General features: G+C 47.4%; 1 protein-coding gene across 1 annotated transcript; it reads right to left on the minus strand.

Annotated features, from left to right (window-relative positions):
* Positions 1 to 1,324: 1,324 nt before the first annotated feature.
* CASS4 (Cas scaffold protein family member 4) lies at positions 1,325 to 20,124 on the minus strand (the record flags this gene model as incomplete). The annotated part of the gene is made up of 6 exons (XM_079321416.1): positions 19,920 to 20,124; positions 10,088 to 10,426; positions 6,537 to 6,641; positions 4,987 to 5,133; positions 3,146 to 4,477; positions 1,325 to 1,738 (listed from the first exon to the last, which is right to left on the minus strand). The coding sequence occupies exons 1-6, from the start codon at positions 19,962 to 19,964 to the stop codon at positions 1,325 to 1,327; spliced, it is 2,382 nt and encodes a 793-aa protein (XP_079177542.1). The 5' UTR covers positions 19,965 to 20,124.
* Positions 20,125 to 21,106: the final 982 nt, after the last annotated feature.

A 21,106-nucleotide genomic window follows, 5' to 3' on the forward strand; every position in this document is an offset into this window, starting at 1 on the left:
TTGATGATTGTGTTAATCAGAGAAGCTTTGGAGTTTGTATAAAGCAGAGTGCTTAAAATAAGAAAAGAACATGGACCTAGATAAAAGGAAAGATATGATTTTTGGGGTTTTTTTTCCTAGCTGGAGCAATGCTCTGAGAGCTGTGACAACCAGAAATTAGCTTTGCAGGTGTTTGGTGTTTGTTTGTTTGTTTGTTTGTTTGTTTTTAACAAAACACATCCCTGTAATTACAAATTTTGCGTAAAATCCTCAGGAAATTATATTGGGATATCATAAGTTACAGAACATTGTGTAGCCACATATAAGGAGAGACTTTACGCAAATAGAAAACACAATTAAAATGGAAAACACATTTATCAGACATACATAGAGAACAAAAAAATAAGAAATCAGTCCAATAATCAACAACTTTTGCTCCCATACACAGCAAACATTCCCACCCAGCTGCTGTGATGATGACATTTCCAGGCAGGGTGTGAACAGTGGAGAAAGTGAAGATTTAATTCTTCTGCATCAGCTGCTGTGGGGGATCTTCACCTGCTGGGTGCTACCAGCAGCCAGGGAATTCCTGGTGGAATTCTGAGTGTGGGGTTGTTCAGGGAATTCCTGGTGGAATTCTGAGTGTGGGGTTGTTCAGGGAAATTCCTGGTGGAATTCTGAGTGTGGGGTTGTTCAGGGAAATTCCTGGTGGAATTCTGAGTGTGGGGTTGTTCAGGGAATTCCTGGTGGGAATTCTGAGTGTGGGGTTGTTCACCTGCTACCAGCTCATCCAGGGAGCTCATGGTGGGAATTCTGAGGAGGGGGAGGTTCCCCTGCACCAATATCCAGGGAATTCCTGGTGGAATTCTGAGTATGGGGTTGTTCAGGGAATTCCTGGTGGGAATTCTGAGTGTGGTGTTGTTCACGTGCTACCAGTTCACCCAGGGATCTCCTGGTGGGAATTCTGAGTGTGGGGTTGTTCAGGGAATTCCTGGTGGGAATTCTGAGAAGGGGGATGTTCACCTGCACCAACATCCAGGGAGTTCCTGGTGAAATTCTGAGTGTGTGGTTGTTCACGTGCTACCAGCTCACCCAGTGATCTCCTGGTGGGAATTCTAAGTGTGGGTTGTTCACCTGCACCAATATTCAGGGAGTTCCTGGTGGGAATTCTGAGTGTGGGGTTGTTCAGGGAATTCCTGGTGGGAATTCTGAGTGTGGTGTTGTTCACCTGCTAACAGTTCACCCAGGGAGTTCCTGGTGGAATTCTGAGTGTGGAGTTCTTCACCTGCTACCAGCTCACCCAGGGAGCTCCTGCTGTGGATTCCGAGTGTGACCCGGTGTCTGCTCAGTCCATGGAGGCTCTGAAGTGCTGGCTGTACTTGGCCAGCTCCTCTGCCTGCTCCCTCAGCTCCCTGCTGGCCTCTGCGTTGGGGTATTTGAGCGCGGCGCTCTTGGTGGCCAGCGCCAGCTTCTTGAGGAGGCTGCAGAAGCGGCTGCTGCTGTGCAGGATGTCGCTCCTGGCCTCCCTCTCCTGGGTTTCCTGGCACAGAGAATCCACCAGCTTCTGCCCCACCATGATGATGAGTTTGCTGTGGGAGATGAAGATCTCGGGGGGCTGCTGGCTGCTGAGGCTGGCGGTGAAGACGCCGATGGCTTTGAGCAGGGCGGCGAAGCACAGCCGGCAGTGCTCGGGCAGGGGGGTTTTCCTGGCAGCCTCCTGCTTGATGGCATTTTCAGTCTTTTTTGCACATGGCAAAACCTGGAGGAAAGGGTTAAAATAAAAATGTAGATTCAGCCTGGTGCCACGCTGTTTCTTTGGTTGTTCTGCCCTAAATTCTTGTGGTCTTCAGATCGCCCCACCCTGGAGCCTTTACGGTAATTTGTCTTTCCATAAAGTGTTGGAAATTCTCCTGATTGCCTTTTCCCCCCTAAATACAGTTTTAATAATGGATAGCACACGAAATGCTGCAGCCAAACAACAATTCTTTACACAGTCTGGCCTTGAAGCTTCCAAATAATACAAAACATTGGTCTTTAATGGACTTAATCAGGGTTATGAATGATTAAAATGCACAAGAGTCAATTTTGTTCCAGCGCACGACAAGATATTTTGAAATGCTGATTCTCACAGCCTTATACCAAATGATGCTGAAAGGCAATAAAATAAACTGTATGACTTGCAACTGAATTTCTTTGAGGGAAGTAAGTGTTCTTCACAGGTTTTCAGCAGTAATTCTGGGAAAATGATCTCTGAGAAGCAAATAGGTCTCCATGTATAGAGACGTGTGTCTGAATGCAAATTACTCTGAGTTTTAGCAAGCACAGAAATCAGAGACTGAAAGCCCTTATAAATAATGTTTTCAAAGTCAGAAACACCTTTGGGTTTGACTCTGTACTCTTTGCTATTTCTTTACCTGAAATGACTTTCTGTGCCTGTTACGAATTAAAATGAAAGCAAAGTTGAAACAACTACATAAAGCATTTAAATATTAATGTGGTTTTCTCGTATTTCATGGGGAAACAACTACTTGTTCTGTAGCCTTCATGTTACAAATAGAAATGGAGAATTTATTAGAAGAAGCTGTAGGTTTTTTCCTCCTAAAAATGAAGTACCTAATCCTGCAAGATCTGAGACTGAAACCAACATAAAAAAAAAATTTCAACAGAAGAAATGTTAATTATAATCAGCATTTCTTTGGGAAACTAAGGGAGATAGTAGATATTTCAGTAATTCTAAGGAGATTCTAACAATCATCCAGATTTTTTTTAACATGCAAATGTTATAATACACAGAGTTTAATTTCTATGCAAACAGGATTTCCATGATACCTCAAGTAGGAAGGAACATCTCTTGTCGTGCCAGACACAATGTAGTGGCAGGAAGAGAACTGAGGAAAAGGGAAGTATGGAATTGCTGCTTCTCAAATGAATTTAAATTGGCAAGAATGATAAAAATGTTTTATTTTCTCTATTGATTAGAATTACTGCTCATTGTACATGTGCCATCCAGCACTGTCACAAAATCCTGGATCGACAGAAAGTCTGGAAAATGGGATGTACTGCAAACTGAATGTGGCACTTGTGCAAAGGTAAAATAGCTGATAAATAATAATCTAATATCTATACAGGGTGAAGAACATAGAGAGTGAACCCCCCTGTCACTGACCTGTAACTGGACATAATCACAATCCTCACTGGAATTTTCTTCTGGTTTCTCCACAGGGACCCTGCTTTGGCTGGATTTCTCAGGAGCATTTCTCTGGAGTGACTCAATTTCTAATCTTCTTGGCACTGGGATTTGTTTTGCCATTTTGCATTCCAGGCTCATTTCTGGTTGCTGCTTTTCTTGCTCCTTCTCATTCTTCCTGAAGAGCAGCTTCCCGTTGGCGATGATGATGGACACAAACCTCTTGATGTCATCTGGAATTGTCCTGGCCACCATAACGAAGCGATCCAGGTCATCAGGGTTGTTCTGGGGCTTCTTCAGCACCAAAGCCTCCAGGGACCAGCTGCAGCTGTTGAGAGCTTCCCTGGTTTCTGTCAATATTTGGTAGGAGTTCACGAGGATTTCCAGCTGCTTTTTAAGTCTGGCCTGCAGGTTGTTATCCGTGAGGTTGGAGGCATTTCCCTTCAGGGCTTGAGCAAAGGCCAGGAACTCTCCCATGGACACCTTTATGTGGTCCACTGCTCTGTGGATCTCCTCCAGGCTCTTTTCCAGGTGCTCCTGCAATCTCCACTTGCTGCTGACAAAGATCATTAAGCTGGCGATGGAGCTGGACACGCCGTGCTGCAGCCGGGTCAGGGTCTCGATGGCTGCCTCCAGCTCCAGTTTGATTTCTTGGACAGGCTCTGGTGATGGTGACAGCGTAGAAAACAACTCAGCAGAAGAGCTGGAGGATGAGGAGAGAGTGCTGCTTGTGCTGTCCACACTGGAGACACATAAAGTGTTGTTGTCTGACCTGGCATCCATCGAGAGCTGTGGAGAAGCACCGTGTGCTTGCTCTCCAGAGCCATCACTGTCTTCCATCTCCTTCTTGGAGTGCCCAGCACTGGGCAAACCTTTGGGAATGTCATAAACGTTCTCCTCAGAGATGTGACCACCAGCCTGGGCAGGCAGGAGGCTGGGGGGCTCGGAGCTGCTGTTGTGTGGCAGGAGGAGCACGTCCCGTGAGGATGGGATGTCGTAGAGGGGCGTTTCTGGAAGCGCCGGTTTCCGCTGTGCTGGTGGCACGTCGTACAGCTGAGCATTTCCAGCCTTGGCCTCAGTGCTTGTGGCTGCAGCCTTGAACCTGGCTGGGGGAATGTCATACAGCACCTGCTGCTCCACACTCTGGCCTGCAGGGTTTGCTTTGAATCCGGAATTTTCAGGGGGTACTGGGATATCGTAGATCCATTCGGATTTCCGAGGGTTTGGCAAAGTGTTGTAATGGCCCCAGCACTTCTTCTGAGATTTATTTTTGGAGTCATCGAGTTCTCTTTTGGGAGGGACATCATATAACTGCAACAGAGCACAGAGGGTACATAAACCATCTTTTTAAACAAGAATGAGAAACAGAACTGAATTTTTAGAGCACATAAATGTGTACAACTCCACTGATGTTGATGGAATGGCACCACAGAAAGGCTGCCTGTGGTTTTTATTTTCTAACATGCACAAGCTGCTGTATAAAAGGTAAAATATTTAGAGCAGGTGATTAGATCCTACAGCAGAGTCCCCAGCCAGTGAAATCTGTAGACACTTGATTTTTTTCCCCACTTAGATGCACACCCTGACAAGCAATGAATCACCAACAGACACCACTGACTCTGCCCAAACACCTTCAGTGAATTTAAATTTTGCTTGATACAGATAAATATGTGTACAGCTGGACTCTAAGCTGGAAAAGGGAAATTCAGGACCATTTATTGTGTAAGAAACAGTGGGGAAGAGATGGGAAACCTGTTCCTGCTCCAAGCCAGTCATCCCAGGAGTGACAGATTATTCTGTGCCCACCAAGCCTTACTTACATTGCCTGCTGGGGAGTCCTGGCTGTCAGCTCCTGCCTTTTCTGGCTTGGATGGGATGTTGTAAAGCTGCTTCTGCTCTGCCTGGAAGCTCTCAGTGCATCTGCCCAGCATGGAGCCCTTCCGTGTGCTGGGGGGAGTGGCACCACTCTGCTCAAAGGGAAAATAAAAAGGTTTATGTGGATCCTTTTTAGAGTCACTGCAGCCTTGGGTGGAATCAAAGACTTTGATAAAAAATAGCTTTGGGTCTGAGCAGGGATCCCCCCTCACACAAAGGGGGTGACTCCAGGGAATCTGTGGGTGACAATGGACTGGGCAGTGGCAGGGGGCAGCAGCCCTGGGCTGCTCCAGTGCCACCCACACCTTTGTGTGGGAGGTGACAGCACAGGGCTGGGGCTGGTGGCTGTCCCACCCTGGTGACACCCTCAGAGCTGGAGGAAATGTGACATTCACTGACCCCAGGGGAGTGGGGCAGCACCAAGGGCAGGATTGTGCAACAGGACACGTCACAGTGTGACCAAATCCAGGGTGTGCTTTTCCCAGGAGGAGAGTGCTGGGGGTGACAGTTTCTTGCTGAACATGTGACTATTGTCTAAACATCCCCAAATCACCCTGACCAAATGATACCACCACATTTCCTCATGGATTCTGGGGCAGAGAGGTTGACACTGGTACAGAGAATTCAGTAGTGTCAACTTCTGTGCCTCAGAATCCACTGGCAAATCCTTTAGTGATGGAGAAAATGGAAGTGTTTATTAGAAACAACACCAGATTTAGACACATGCTGTAAATTTCTAAGAAACTCGGGAGAACTGAGATTTTGAGCTAAAAATAAGTTATTTTCTTCCTAATTTTACAAAAAGCAAACAGGGTGACAGTAGAATTGACCTGCAGATTTACTCTGAGGTGCTTCAGGGTGCCAGCTGCAGGGAGGGAGCAGGGACAGGACTTACCTGGGGGAGTGGGGCAGGACTCACCTGTGGGAATGGGGCAGGACTCACCTGGGGGAATGGGACAGGACTCACCTGGGGGAATGGGGCAGGACTCACCTGGGGGAGTGGGGCAGGACTCACCTGGGGGAGTGGGACAGGACTTACCTGTGGGAATGGGACAGGACTCACCTGTGGGAATGGGGCAGGACTCACCTGGGGGAGTGGGGCAGGACTCACCTGGGGGAGTGGGGCAGGACTCACCTGTGGGAATGGGACAGGACTCACCTGTGGGAGTGGGGCAGGACTCACCTGTGGGAGTGGGGCAGGACTCACCTGGGGGAATGGGACAGGACTCACCTGTGGGAATGGGACAGGACTCACCTGGGGGAGTGGGACAGGACTCACCTGTGGGAATGGGACAGGACTCACCTGTGGGAATGGGGCAGGACTCACCTGTGGGAGTGGGGCAGGACTCACCTGGGGGAATGGGACAGGACTCACCTGTGGGAATGGGGCAGGACTCACCTGTGGGAATGGGGCAGGACTCACCTGGGGGAATGGGGCAAGACTCACCTGTGGGAATGGGGCAGGACTCACCTGTGGGAGTGGGGCAGGACTCACCTGGGAGAGCAGGGACCTGCAGTGCTGCATGGAGGGGACATCATACACCTCCCCCCTGATGTTTGGGGTTGAAGCCCGGCAGGCTCTTGGGAGGGTAAACAGGTGCTTGGAGAGGAGAAAAAATAATAATAAGGATAAAACTGGATTGGCAGGAAGCTCAGGACAGCTTTGAAAAGTAATTTAACTGAATAATCCACTCTTAGAGTAATCACTCTTAAGTGATAAAAAGCTTCAGCTCTTCACTGGAGGGGACACAGGAACTGACCTTCCAAGCAATAGGATGGTTATTCCCAAATAATTCTCTTTTTCCAGCATTTTTGGTATATTTTGGGTAAGATCTGAACTGGCCCATAGGTATCAAAGACAATCTGCCTTACTAACCAAAAAATATTTGGAGAAAATCCAGCTGCAGTTATCACTTAAACCTTTTATCTGCCCAAAAGCAGAACCACTTAAAAAAGGAAGTGTGGAAATTTCGACTTCTTCAAGCCCACAGTCATTGGGCCAAGCAATTTAGTCTAAGAGCAGCTAAAATTGCAGGCTGAGCATTATTCTGTAGTTATGAAAGACTGACTCATTTGGAAGAATTAAACCTTGATGTCCTGTCCAGCTCCATAGACAGGGAAGTCCAGTATGGGAATTATATCTTTGCAGTCAGCCGTGACCAGATCTGTGGGACAATTAATGTCACAAAATATGAATGCTGGTTTAGAACTTCTCTATTTTAAAATCAACCACCAAAATAGGAAATTTTGTCCATCCAGCCTGCCTTTAGCCTGGCTGCTCCCAGTTAATTGAAAAATGGGCCATTGCAAACAATTGACCTCCAGAAACAGTGGGGTGAGATATTACAGTCAGTGGTTTTAAACTGGAGGGAGTGATTTCCATTGTGCAAATCTTGCAGCAACTAAATGTTGGGGAAATATGGTAGAGGAAGAAGAGTGCAGCTCCACTCTGCCTGGTTCAGCTGTCATCTGAAAACAGGGAATGAGGAGTGAGACAAATCCCCTTAGTGCTCTGTGACAGAGAATCACAGAATCACAAAATGGTTTGGTTTGGGAGGGGTCTGAAAGACCATCTGTCTTTAAAGCCCTGCAAAGGGCAGGGACACCTTCCACTATCTCAGGTTGCTCCAAACCCCCTCCAGTCTGGCCTGGAACTCTTCCAGGGATGGGGAATCCTGGGCACCCTGTGCTGAGTATGAGCATCTCCCTTTGAAACAGGCACAGCTTCCCTGAGTGAAAGGGTAAAAGATGAGGGGTGTCAGGAAAAGCATCCTCAGCCCAGGTCTGCTTCCAGCTGGATAAACCTGAGAATCCAGCAAAAAGGAAACTCACTGGATATCACATTCTGTTTCATTTTGAGGTCCTGTCAGTGGCAATAGAACCAGAATGTGTGTGAAGCAGAAGCAATGAGGTTTCTCTGTGGGGTGAAAACACCCAGGTCTGAGGTATTTCTTTTTGTTTCATTGCTTTCAGTCAGCTCCCTCAAAGACTCCCAGTGGCTTTTCCCAGCTGCTCAGAGGACAGCTGAGCATGCCAGGAGCTTTGCCAGCTGTGCCACAGATCTCTGGGGATGGTCTGGATCATTCTGTGCTCCCTGAGCTCCCCTGCCTTGGGACAGCTTGTGACCACCAGGGTGCAGCTGGTGTGGGGACAGCTGGGACACTGTGCCACAGGCAGCCCCACTCTCAATTCTGGATGATCATCAGAGGCTGGGACATTTCTTTCTCATTCTTCATTCTTTTGAATTCTTAGACTAGACACGGCTTAGGTGGACAAATTCATGAAATGAGACAGGGAGAGCCAAGGAGCTCTTCTGCCAGACCATTCATCCACATAATGAATAGATGACATTTTCCACCTGATTTGCTGGCACAACATGGAAAACTGATGCCAATCTCTGATTCAGTTTGCAAATGGCTGCTTTAGGGTCAGGAGAAATCAGATGACAGCAAGTGCAGGAGTCTCTTGTAGCTGTGCTCAGTTTGAGTTATGGTTGTGCACTGCAGCTGCAGAGCTGAAAATGAGGTTTTGGTCACCAGGGATGCCCTGAATTTGTTGTTTTCCAGCACCCACCTGCCACCCAGCAGGAAGCAGCAGTGAGGTTTCCATGACTGGCCTTCCACACAGCAGGAGGAAAGGTGGCTGAATGAGCCCCATAAATCAAACGATCATTAAATCAGCTGAAAATACTAAATAGCTGGATTTTCTTCCTCTTCCAATTAGAATTTCTAATGTGCTTTCTATACACAGAATAAAGAGCCACCCAGGGCTGGAGAGCTCACAGAACAAAACCTTGTGCTTGAATTCTGTCCCCACCTGCTCTATTTGCCTTTCATTAGGAAACATTTCCCACTCATTTTTTCCTGAAGAAAGCACAAGGTTCTGGTCTTGATTTTTAAAAAATGATGGATCATGTTCCTGTGCAGATGGATGCAAAGACCCAGAGGACTCTGGATGGCTGCGTGCTGTGGCCCATCAGAGGAGAAGTTCTGTGTCTTGTTATTTTAACTTTGTAAACAATTTATAGATTCTCCCAAACAAATGGTGTATTCTTTACTTCCTGCCCTATTTTACAGCTGGTTTAAACTGTCAGAAAGGTGAGGGAGTGCAGAATATAGAGGCTCTCATCTGTTGCCCAGAGCAGCATTTCTCACACGATGCTATAAACTGATGGGAGTTTCCTAAACACCATCATTCTTCTGCTGCAAACTCCACTGGAAATCTCAGGCTTTCTTATTTCCCCACTCCCAGTGCTTGTTTTAACACACCAAATTGGTATTTTCCATTTTAAAATATGGTATTTTAAACCTTCTGGGCTTGGAGAACATCCACAACCAAGTGGAGATTTACCAAAACCTTCTTTGTATAAAGATCTGAATCGTGGAACTAAATTACGCTCCACAAAAATGGTACAAAAATCAAGATGTTAGTTCAAATGTGATCTCACATCTGTTTTTATGTGGGAGTCCAGGGTGTTCCCCTGGCTTCCCTGGATGCCCCCAGACCCCCTGGCAGGGGTCTCAGAAGCCTTGGCATGGTGGCCAGGACTCCTGGGGACTGGATTTAAGTCCCTGGGAAAAATTACCATCATTGCAGGAAGAATTACAAGTCACAAAAAATAAGTAGAGTATAAATTAGATTATTAGAAAATAGAAAAGTGAATTTTTAGAAATGTTTTTATTAGTGGGGTTGAAGCTAATATGGAGGATTTTGGGCGTGGTGTCTTTTCCTTCTTCTTCTTCATGCCATCCATGTTAGTGCCAGGATGGATCACTGGATTGGTCTGGGACAGAATTGGACAGCGTAATAAAATTGTCATGTATTGGAAAGTAATTGTAAATATTAGGTACATAATTTATAGTATAAAAGATAAATCCTGCCCCAAGGACAAGGCAGTGTGCCTTGGATCTCAAACTGAACGCACCACCGTTAATCAAAGAATTCCTTAGATAAGAAACAACAAAACAACCTCAGACACCTGAACTCCAAAGCAGCAGCACGCCCCGCTGTGTGCCTCACTCCAGGACACCCCGCCCTTGTCCTCACCTGGCGCACGGAGCGCTGGCTCCTGTCGCTGAGCAGCTGCGCCGCCATGGCCGGCACCTGGTGGACGGGCAGCGCCGGGCGCACCCAGCCCTCCATCCTCTCGTAGGTGTCGGCCGGCGGGGCCCTGGCCGCGGGGGGCACCTGCTGGATGGCGGCGGCTGGCAGGAGCTGCAGGCGGTTGGCGGGCGCCAGGCCGCGGCGGCCGTGCAGGGAGCAGCGCCACCAGCCCCGGCTGCCCGGCACCTGCTGCTCCAGCACCGTCAGGATGTCGCCCCTGCGGAACGCCAGCTCCTCCGAGCACTCGGCCTTGTTGTCGTAGAGCGCCTTGGCCAGGCTGTGCTGGGGACACAGCGCCATTGTCACCTCAGGGTCACACCAGGCCGCGCTCCTCACGGCCCGGCCTGCTGCTCCCGCTCCAGCCCGCTTTGGTTCACCCGCCCCTTTTGGCCCCTTTGTTAGCCCTGGGCTAGTATAGGGTTAAAATGGTTCTAAAAGATGGGAATTGTACACAATTCTGAGCATGGTTGGGTCTGCTAGGCCTAGGAAAGAGAACTAGGCCCTGGGAATGAACGTTGAGATTTGCACGTGTGTAGTCGTCATGGGATAAATAATGTGGTTGTTAAATGTGGTGGTTTGTTTGGTAATTGAATGTAATTATTGTTTAATCGTAATAAAAATCATGAGAAACGATGTAATTGTAACAAGAATAATGAGAAATGATAATCATTGTTTAATCGTAATAAGAATCATGAGAAATGATGTAATCGTAACAAGAATCATGACAAAAGATGTGTGGCGGTCCTGATGAAAATTACAACAATACATACTTGGATAAGAGCAATGTATGCAACAGAACAATATGGGAATATTATTAATTCTTCATCTTGTATTTACCCCTTACAAGATCAGAGAATCATGGAATGCTGTGGGTGGGAAGGGACCTTAAAGCTCATTTCATCCCAGCCCTGCCATGGCAGGGACACCTCCCACTGTCCCAGGCTATTCCAGCCCTGTCCAGCCCGTCCCTGGACACTGCCAGGGACAGCAGGTACCTTTAGCCACCCCAGGCCTTTGTGCAAAGGATGGAGAAAGCTGTGGATGTCATTTTTAGCTTTTTCTCAGTTCAATATAAATTTTGCTCTCAGCTTTAAAATGGGACTGTCTGCTTCCCAGTCAGCGTGACACCGGCTGTGTGTCAGCATGAATTTCTTATCAGAAAGTGCAAGCAATGTCCAGAGAGATAGCACCCAAATAGGAAACGTGCTGCCTTGTATTTTTGTCCAGAGCATTTGCTGTGGAGGAGCAGCTGGCCTGAAGCTGCACAGCAGAGCCCCAGTTTGTCAGTGCAGCTGGTGACACAAACCCGCTGCTGGGTGCTGGGGGTGCCCATGAACAATGGCTGCTCTGTGGGACAAGGGCAGCTGCCAGGGTGGACAGCAGCTCCTTTGGCCTCCTGGCCCAGCCTGGCTTTTGCTGTGAACGTGGGAGTCCACTTTGGATTGGGACAATGCCAAGTGTTGGTGTCAGACCCCCAGGAATCCCCTGTTGGGCTGGGCTCTACACTTAGAGTGAGAGCAGCCAACTTTTCCTGTTCCTCATCAGCACTGCTCCACCCTGGGGTTTGGATGCTGCACAGACACACTTGTGAGGGACAGACCCTCTTCTTCAGCCCTGAGGAGGCTGGGCAGAGGAAAACTCTCCCTTTTCCAGCATGAAGAGCCTTATCCAGCCCCAGGCAGGAAATGGGTGAAGGGCCAGGAAGGCTGGGCTCAGGATCTCACACAGCAAGGCTGCCCTTCCTACTGCACCCACACAGCCCAGAGGAACATTTGTCTCACACTGTGGTTTTCAGAAGCATCTAAATATTGACATTTCCCCTTTCCTGTGGAAACAGCACACTGAAGATGCTGCTGAGCCTAATTTTATAAGCAGAGACACAAACCTTTCCATCAGAGGGGTCCCTGCTCGAGGCACAGCACACATTTCTTTGGTTTGGCCAATAAAGATGGGCAAATATCCCAGGGCCAGAGGTCAGGCTGAGGCAGAACACAGATTTTGAATTTCTGGAGCTCACACTGTAACCAACATAAACCCAGGAACCTCTAGAACCATCCCAAATCAAGCCAAGCAGGAGATTAATTAATCAATTAAATCATAGGGCACTCTGGGCTATCTGACCTAGCTAGAAAACAGATCTGTTCATCTCATATCCCATCCAGAGAGCTGGAATGGAAAAAAGAAGACTTTGACTAGAGAAGTGATGGGGAAAAACCCTGACTGAACATGGCTGAACTGAAATTGTCAGACTTTGGACGAGCAGGGTCAGTGGAGCTCTTGAAAAGAAGAGATTAAAATAGAAAAACAAAAAACAACAACAACAAAAAAACAACCGCAAAGGTTTTCCAGCTAAAGCAGGGCATAATTAAATTCTGAGTTTCAGGACAAACACTGGATACTGTGGAGTTGGAGAGCACATCTTTGCTGTCTGCTTTTGGTATTTTGGCATTTCGGGATTTCATGATATGAAGATTTCAGAGTTTCAATATTTCAGGATTTTATGATGTCAGGAATTCAGGATTTCAATATTTCAGAATTTCAGGATTCCAGGAATTCAGGATTTCAGGATTTCAAGATTTCAGGATTTCAGGATTTTGGGATTTGGAGATTTCAGTATTTCAGGATTTCAATATTTCAGGATTTTGGGATTTGGGGATTTCAGTATTTCAGCAAAGTGCACACAGCACAGACAGCAGCTGCAGGAGTGCTTGCCCCCCCTCTGTGTGCAGGGCTGTGGGCTGGGGTTATCTGCAGTGCAGGCTCTGCACCAGCCCTGTCTGCTCTCCCCAGCACGTGTGAGGCATCACTGTGGCAGCCCCTGAGCAGAGGATCCCTGAGCTGCCCCTGCCTGTAAACAAGCTCTGCATTCCCAGGACCCAGAGCCCTCGGGATGCTCAGGGGAGGGGGCTGTGCTGGGGGCTCTGGGAGCTGCATTTTCCCTGTCAGCAGCAGAGCTCTGGCTGTCCTGTGTGTCCTCCCCAGCCAGGGCTTGTGGAGCTCTCTGCTGCTTTGTGTGTTGTGTCCTTAAATAATCAACGTGTGAAAAGCACCAAAGCAGCACAGGTGAGGTCCAAGTGATTTTCCTTTCTTTGCTTGCTGCTTCATCCAACTATTTAAAAATCTTTCCTAAGACAAAGAACATCCTAAAATCTCCCTGAGAGGCAGTGCTGAGGCTCTGCTCCCACTGAGTGGGTTTGAACGAGCTGGTGACAGAGCACAGAGCTGGCAAAGAGGAAAAAGTGTCCCCTGCAGCTCCTCCCCAGGGCACTGGGACCCCCAAGCTCACAGCCAGGCCAGGGCAAGGCAAGGGGGTCTCCCCCTGAAGGGATTGACAGTGCAGGGTGCCTGGCACAGCTTCACTTCCAAAGTTCTGCTGTAGCTGCAAGTGCAGCTCCTTCAGTGGAGAGAGACTCAGATGTGGAGACAGTGATTCCCCTCCCAAATTGGACTTTTCACATCTTTGTTGTTTGCAGGTCCTTACCCAGCCCTGCTCCCTCTATAAAGCCTTGGCAGCCCTTGGGAGTCATAGGAGTGAAAGCTGCTGCCTCATGTTTATTAATGGGGAAATTGCAATTAGGAGCAGTAAGGCTGATCAGTGCACAGTTGTATAATGTAAAATTTTATACCCTCAGCCTGACATCTGTGCTCTGTGTACACAATAGATATTTATGCTAAGGAAAGAACATCCCACTGTTACTAAAATCTCCTGATGTCTCTTCTGTCCCAAGCCTGATCTTCATTGTCTAGGACCATGAAACAAAAAAAAACCTTATAAAATATATACAAACATAGCTAGAAATATCCACATGATAATTTGGGCATCTTGCACACAAGCTTCACAAATTAATTTTTCTATACCCCCATCCCATTCTGTTTGTATTTGGAAACCTTAATTTGCTATCCTATATTATTTTATGTGAATGAGTACTGCACTATTTCACAGCATTTCAGACAAAAAAGCTCTTTTTCATTTATTATCTTCAATTTGCTTCTTAACAACCCCTATTGACATCATGTAAATAGACAGACAGGTTAATCCTGGGAGTTTTTGTGGGCTGAGAGAAATATTTCTCATGTTGCACATTAATATATGTGAGAGCTCTTTTACTGCAGGAAAGTGGGACTTAAAATATTTGAGGAGGAAGAGATACAGCAGTGGGATATGTTTGCTAAACAGCTCTGCTCATGCATCAGTGACACCTCTGACATGTTTACAGAGCAGCTTCCAGTTAATCTCTTCACCTCCCAACCAAGCTGCAGAAATAAACATTCTCCATCATCCATTAGCTGGGAACAGACTTCCCTGAGAATTCTCTTTTCAACCCCAGACCACGCTGAGTCTCTTAAATTTTTTCCCAGTTCATTGTGGAGAGTTCACATCAATATCCACAGAGAAAGAGCAGAATTTACCTTAAAAGCTCAGATTATTTTCTACCTGCATGTGCAGCATTTCCTGTGACTTGCAGAAGGCCTTTCTGCATTTTTTTTTTGTTTTGTTTTGTGCATTTTGGAAAAGCTCATAGAGGAGCTTTTTGTGAGCTTCAAGGAGGAATGAACATCAGGACTTGTTTTTATTGATTGAATTGATTTTGTGGGGGTGGAAGCAGGACCTGATCAGCAGGTTTTGAATTCTAAATGGTCAAATCAGTTTTTGGTCAAATCAGTTTTTGATCAAATACAGAACCACCACTTAAAAAAATCAAGCTTTCAAATCCTGCAGCTTCACACAAGGCAGTGCTGCAGAGGTGGGAATTACAAACTGGAGTTCTCTAAATTTCCCCAAACTCTCTTTTCTCCACAGATAAAATCAATCAAATCCTAGTGTTAAAATCACCAGAATGGAGCAAGTGCAGCCAGGATTTCACCCTCACTCACTTATTTTTATTTTTACATGAGTGCTCTCATGCCCAAGTTCAAGAGAAAATAAACTTCCACTTCCTGCTGCTCCAAACACTCCCTGTGTGAATGTGAATATTCCTGAGCTTTGGGTCCTCAAAACTTTTTTTTCCTCCCCTATGCACCAAATCACTTTAGGGTTTTTTGACTTTTTTCAACCATTTAGCATCTTAATTACACCTGACTGCATTTATTTCTAAATGTGGCTTTAGAGATACATAAAATCCTGCTGAGCACAGAGCAGGGTCCTCACCCTCCCTGCCTGTGGATCAGGCAGAACATTCCCAGGGAATCCCAGCAGGAGCAAATGGCACATTTATCATTGAAAAATGAAAATGTTCAGGAATTCTTGCAGCTGGAGGTTCTGGGGTGCTGTCCCTGCCTGCTGTGGGGTGGGGGTTTCTGATTCACAGGAATCAGCAGCAGCACAACTCCCAGCAAAACCCCAGAGCTGTGGCTTCCTGGGGCTGCACTTACCAAAACCTGGCTGCCACCCTCTGCAAAGATCATGTTTCTGAGCAAATGAATTCAATGCATTGAATAAATTGAGAAATGGATGGTTTCTGAGTAAGTCATTGTGATATTTATCCAGGCAAAGTTGGTTTTCCACCTGGCCTGAGCACTGTGTGAATCCCCTTGTCCAGGCAGCAGCTGGACCCTGCTCCTGGCCTGTCATTAGCCCAGGACACATGGTGACAAACAGGACACATGGTGACAGACAGGACACATGGGGACAGCCCTGCCCAGCTGCCAGGGATCAGCTGGGGCTGCTGAGCTGCTCCCTGGGCACAGCCAAGCTCAGCACAAAGCCCAGCCTGGGGCTGGGGGCAGAGCTGCTGACAAACCACAGCAAAATGGCTTTGATCCATCCCTGATCCCCTCCCCTGAGCAGGAGAAAACAGCATTTCCTGAAAATGAGCACTCCTTCCCTCTTCTGAGCTCCAGTTCTCCTTGCAGACTGCTCTGCAGGATGTGGCCAGTCCTTACCCTCAGTGCAAAGACTGAAATTACTTAGCATTTTCCTCATCACACTGTGACCTCAATTCTTGAGACATTTCCACTGCCCATTTTCTAGGAATCAATGCAAAGCACCATCTTTTTTTGAGGTAATACACAGCTCAACTCTTAACCTCGTTTTTTCCAAGAGAATGTGGAAGTGACCAGTCTGGGTCATTCCTGATACTTTTAAATAAACTTGTTATTATTCAATGTACACAGAACAAACCCTCACCCTCCTCAGCTGTTCTTGAGACAGGATCCATTTGGATTATATTTTAAAAATCAGGACCACATGCTCTGTTAGTGATGTGCAAATCAGCTGAACACACACGTTGCAGCGAGACCCTGCCAGATGCAGATTTCACCCTCTACCCACTACTAATAAAATCAGAAAAATCATTAAATGAACTGCAGCAGAAAGAAAAGAGCCCAGTACTTACATTAACCTTCATTTTTGCTGCCTGTTTCCCTGCTAGCCCATCACCTGAGGAGGAGGATGTCCCCAGCCCTGTCAGGCAGCACTGCAGGCTCTGGCTGCAAGGCTGGGCAGGGAAAGCTCAGCCTCTGCCTCCTCCTGCTCACTGGGAGCCCCAGGAAAGCAGCTCTGGGGATGGGGGGAGCTGATTACGTAGCAGAATTCTCTCCAGGGAGCCACTGGGCTGCAGCTGGTGATGTGCAGGACACACAGACTCCCCTGCAGGGACTGCCCTCCCTGCTCTCAGCAGAAAACCCAGGCCAGGAAGGGGATTGCATTTGGAAACATTTTTGCAGCAGCAAATTTGTTGTGCTTGTTTTTTTGGTTTTTAGGTTTTGTTTTTTTTTTTAGTTTTTTAAACTTCAAAGTGATGTGAGGTTTGATAGATTTTTCACCTTTCTCTGAAAACTAAGAGGACTCTTTTGTGGTTATAAACCCCCTGCAAAACAACCCCCCCCTGCAGAGGCAGAGAAAGCTGAACGTGACTGCAGCTGAGGGGTTTTGTTTCTTGGACTATTCTAAAAAATCCTTGAATATTAATAAGGTATCATGTTATTTAAAATTATTAATGGTTGCTCTTTGCTGAGCCCACATCAGCTGGTGCACAGGTTTTACCACTTTGGACTCAGGATATCTTGGGGTTTGCTTTTGCCTTTGTACATGCTGGCTTTTCTCTGGTAAGAGCCTTTCCTTCCTCTTTCCACAGTAGCTTTAAGACTAAATTAGACACTGGCTCTCAAAGCCACAATGCTGTAGCTAGAAAAGACTTTAATATCTTAAATGCTGAATTGAAAAGCTTCATCAACAAAATTTGCACCCTAGGCTGGGAGCTGCTGTCCAGAGGAGAAAGAATTCCTGGCACAAAAGCAGCCCTTTTGTAGCTTTATTTCTTTTTTTTTTTTTTTTTTTTTTTTTTAATATCAGAAGCAGACACTTCAGGCAGGTGATTAGGAGCCATTCATTTGCTACCCTGGAGTTTTTCAGATGCTCCAGCATTTGAAGTGATGAAGAAATATCAGTTACACACCCACAGCTTGTGGCCACAGAACTACTTTCAGGTACAGTTAAATGTTGCCATGAGTGAAGCCCAGAGGGATTCCTGCTGGGCAGGGACATCACCCACTGTCCCAGCTGCTCCAGTCCCAGTGTCCAGGCTGGCCTTGGGCACTGCCAGGGATCCAGGAGCAGCCACAGCTGCTCTGGGCACCCTTTAGGAAAAAAGGATTTTTTCCTACAATCCAATCTAAACCCATTCTCTGGCAGTTTGAAGCCATTCCCTGTGTCCTGTCCCTCCATCCCTTATAAATCCTCTCTCTCCATCTTCCCTGCAGCTCCTCCGGGCTGAGGCCACCAAGGTCACCCCAAACCTGCTCCTCTCCAGGTGAACAATCCCAGCTCTCCCAGCAGAGCTGCTCCATCCCTGGGATCACCCTGGAGCCTCCTCTGGACCCTCTCCAGCAGCTCCAGCTCCTCCCTGTGCTGGGCAGTTCTGCAGGTGAGGTCTCACCTGAGCAGGGCATAGGGGCAGAATCGCTGCCATTCCCCACACCCCTATTTGTGGGCAAGATGTGTAAAGGGCATTTTGGGAGAGAGAAACTCCAGATCCACTTCCTGCACATCCAAAGCCTCTCCCATTTCCCCTCTGGCAGCAGCTCAGCCAGGGCTGTCCCACGGGCTCTGAAATTGCAGCAAGGGCTGCAACACTTCCTGTGCTGCCCCTGGATGGCAACAACAGCCAAACAACAACAATTGCTGCCTGAAGCCAGACTGAAATCACCTCCAGGGGGGTTTGCCCTGTGCAGGTGCAATAGTTGGGGCACAGGGATAATTGCAGAGCAATTGCTGTCACAGCAACACTGCTGAGGGTCCAGGGAGACCAGAGAACAGAAAAAAAAACCTCTCTGTTTTTATATTATGCAAATATTAGAATAAACAGTGCTGCCAGGGTGGTGAGGGTCTTATAAACAGTTCATAAATGATGTTGCAGAAATAAATTTGGGTTTTGGTTACTCACTGGGAGGCTCTGGCCATGTCTAAAATGCTCACAGCAGAACTGGAATTCAGTTTGCTACTATTGCATTGATTTATTGACAATGCACTCAAGAGAACTGGAAATACATCTAGAAATTGAAAATTCCTCTGTATAGAGATGAAAAATGTTCTGCCTCAGTTACTGATGACTCAGGGTGAAAAGTAGCCCCCTACTCTTTACAAGCCTTGATGGAAAATTTTAAATGTAAAAAAATTACTCACTGAGCTCCTATTAAGCTTTTCCCCCCTCCCCCCATTACATTTTCTATGAAATTTCCAGGAGGCAGTTTATCTACAGTAAATACTAAAATCATAATCCATGATTAAAATCTTAATTCCATGACACTTATTGGACTTGCAGACAGCAGGACAGCAAGACTCTGACTTTGAATCAAGATTTCAGCATTCTCCAACCCTTGCAAGCTTCAGCAGGGTCTCTGATCTGTATAAAACTAATCTAGATGGAATATGCATACAGAAATAAAAGTAACAAACTTTATACACTGGGTCGAGTCTTTCAAAATAGGAACAGAGAGTGTTTCAAAATGTTTTCTGGTTTGCATGTAACATAAAGAAGTTATGTCATGCAAGAGGGGAGCAGGGCTGTCAGGAAAGTCTCTGCCAAAGTCTCTCTAATGTCACTGCAGCATAGCAGTGAGCTGGAACCCTGACACTGCATCTTTGGAATTTCACAAATCTGGTTATTTCTGGGTGTTTGTTGGTTTTCAATCCTGCTTTATTCAGGATCCTCGCCAAGAAGGTTCTTGGGAGATGAGAATTTCTCCCAGTGTTTTTGTCACCATGAAAAGCACGGGGGACAAGGAGGTGAGAAACCCAAGCACTTCAGAGAGGCAGAGAACCACTGGGGCTGGGAGAGCTCTGAGACCCCATCCCACCCTGTCCCCAACCCAGAGCTCTGAGTGCCACCTCCAGGGATGGGGATCCAAACCTCCCTGGGCACTTCCAATCCCTGAGCCCCTTTCCATGGGGAAATTCCTGCTGGTTCCACCCTCAGCCTCCCCTGGGGCTGTTCCCTCTCCTCCTGTCCCTGTTCCTGCTGCCAGATCCCAAATCCCCCCAGTGTCCCCTCCTGGCAGGGAGCTGTGCAGAGCCAGAAATTCCCCTTTTCTCCAGGCTGAGCCCCTTCCCAGCTCCTCAGGGATTCTCCATCCCATTCCCAGCTCCTCAGGAATTCTCCATCCCATTCCCAGCCCCCTCAGTCTCTCCTGGGGTTCCAGCCCCTTCCCCTCCAGCCCCTCAATGCCTCTCTGGCCATGGTGGGGCAGAACTGGAGAGTTCCCATCACTGCTACACCACCAAGAATCCCACTGAATTCAACATCAAACCCTTCCCTACCCAAAAACCCAGACCTACCTGTGCAGCTGTGTTGCTCCTTGGGCTTGCATCCATGGCTGCCATTCCCCACCTGGAGCAATACAGAGAATTACAGCGGGGTGGGGACACTTGGGCTGTGCCCAGGCACTGGGAACTCCCCCTGAGCAGAGTCCATCTGACAGCTCTGCCCCAACAGCACTTGCAGCTTGAGAACCAGGTTCTCACCTAAGGTAGTATCTCAGATAAAAGATAAAAGGAGGGCAGAATAAAAACCAAAAAAAAAACCAAAAAAAAAAAAAAAAACAAAACCTTTCTGGTGACTTGAAGTGAGAAAATGATGTGTGCAAGTGGGATTTGCCTTGGTTTGTCACCAACTTGTCATAGTTAAGCAGAGACTGAGCCCTGAGCTGTGCTGCTGTTTCCTCTTTTGCAGTGAGATCAGGGCTCTGGCACAAGGAGGAGCTGCACAGCCTCGATAAGAGCACAGCCACAGTGCCAGCAGGGCAGGATTGCACAGCCAGGCTTTCCAAGCAGCCTCCAACTGACAGCAGCCCAAGGCACCTCCAGAGCTCCACAGGAAAAGGTGTTTGCAGTCAGGGGCTGCTTTGGGCTGAGCACCACATTCCATGGGCAGGGACACCTCCCAGAACAGCCCCTTCCAGCCCAGCCTTGGACATTTAAATCACCCTGGGGCTGCATTTGCTCCCCCAGTAAGATGAGTTCTGTTTTTCCCATCCCTTCTCTCTCCAACACAAACCCACCAACCCTGTGGCTGAGGAGGATGTCCAGGACATGGAAAGGCAGCAGGGTGACAGTGGCACGATGGTTTTGTGTTAAAAAGTAACTTTTTTGCTCTTGCACTGCAAGTTCAAACCCAGAACTATGGAAGGTTGAGGTGAGAGCCACTGTACACAACCACAGCAGTGCTTTCACACATAAATCACAAAACCAGGGCTCTAAAGGCAGATTCCAAACATCAGTAACAAGTGCATGAATTATGGACAGGTGCTTTAGCAGAACTAAAAAATTGTGGCACTCCAAAAATAAAAAGGCCACTGCTGTCACCCATCCCACATCACCCTCAGGGACTGTGTCAGAACTTCCCTTTCCCCCCCAGCTCTATTTCTCCTTGTTCTCCACAAAAAAGGCACCAGCACCACTATCTCTTACCACCACTGCTTCTGAAGAGTCACAAACTCAGGGGCAGAGGAGGAGCAAAGAGGATT

The sequence above is a fragment of the Erithacus rubecula genome (assembly GCF_903797595.1).
Source record: "Erithacus rubecula genome assembly, chromosome: 18".
Taxonomy (NCBI): Eukaryota; Metazoa; Chordata; class Aves; order Passeriformes; family Muscicapidae; genus Erithacus; species Erithacus rubecula.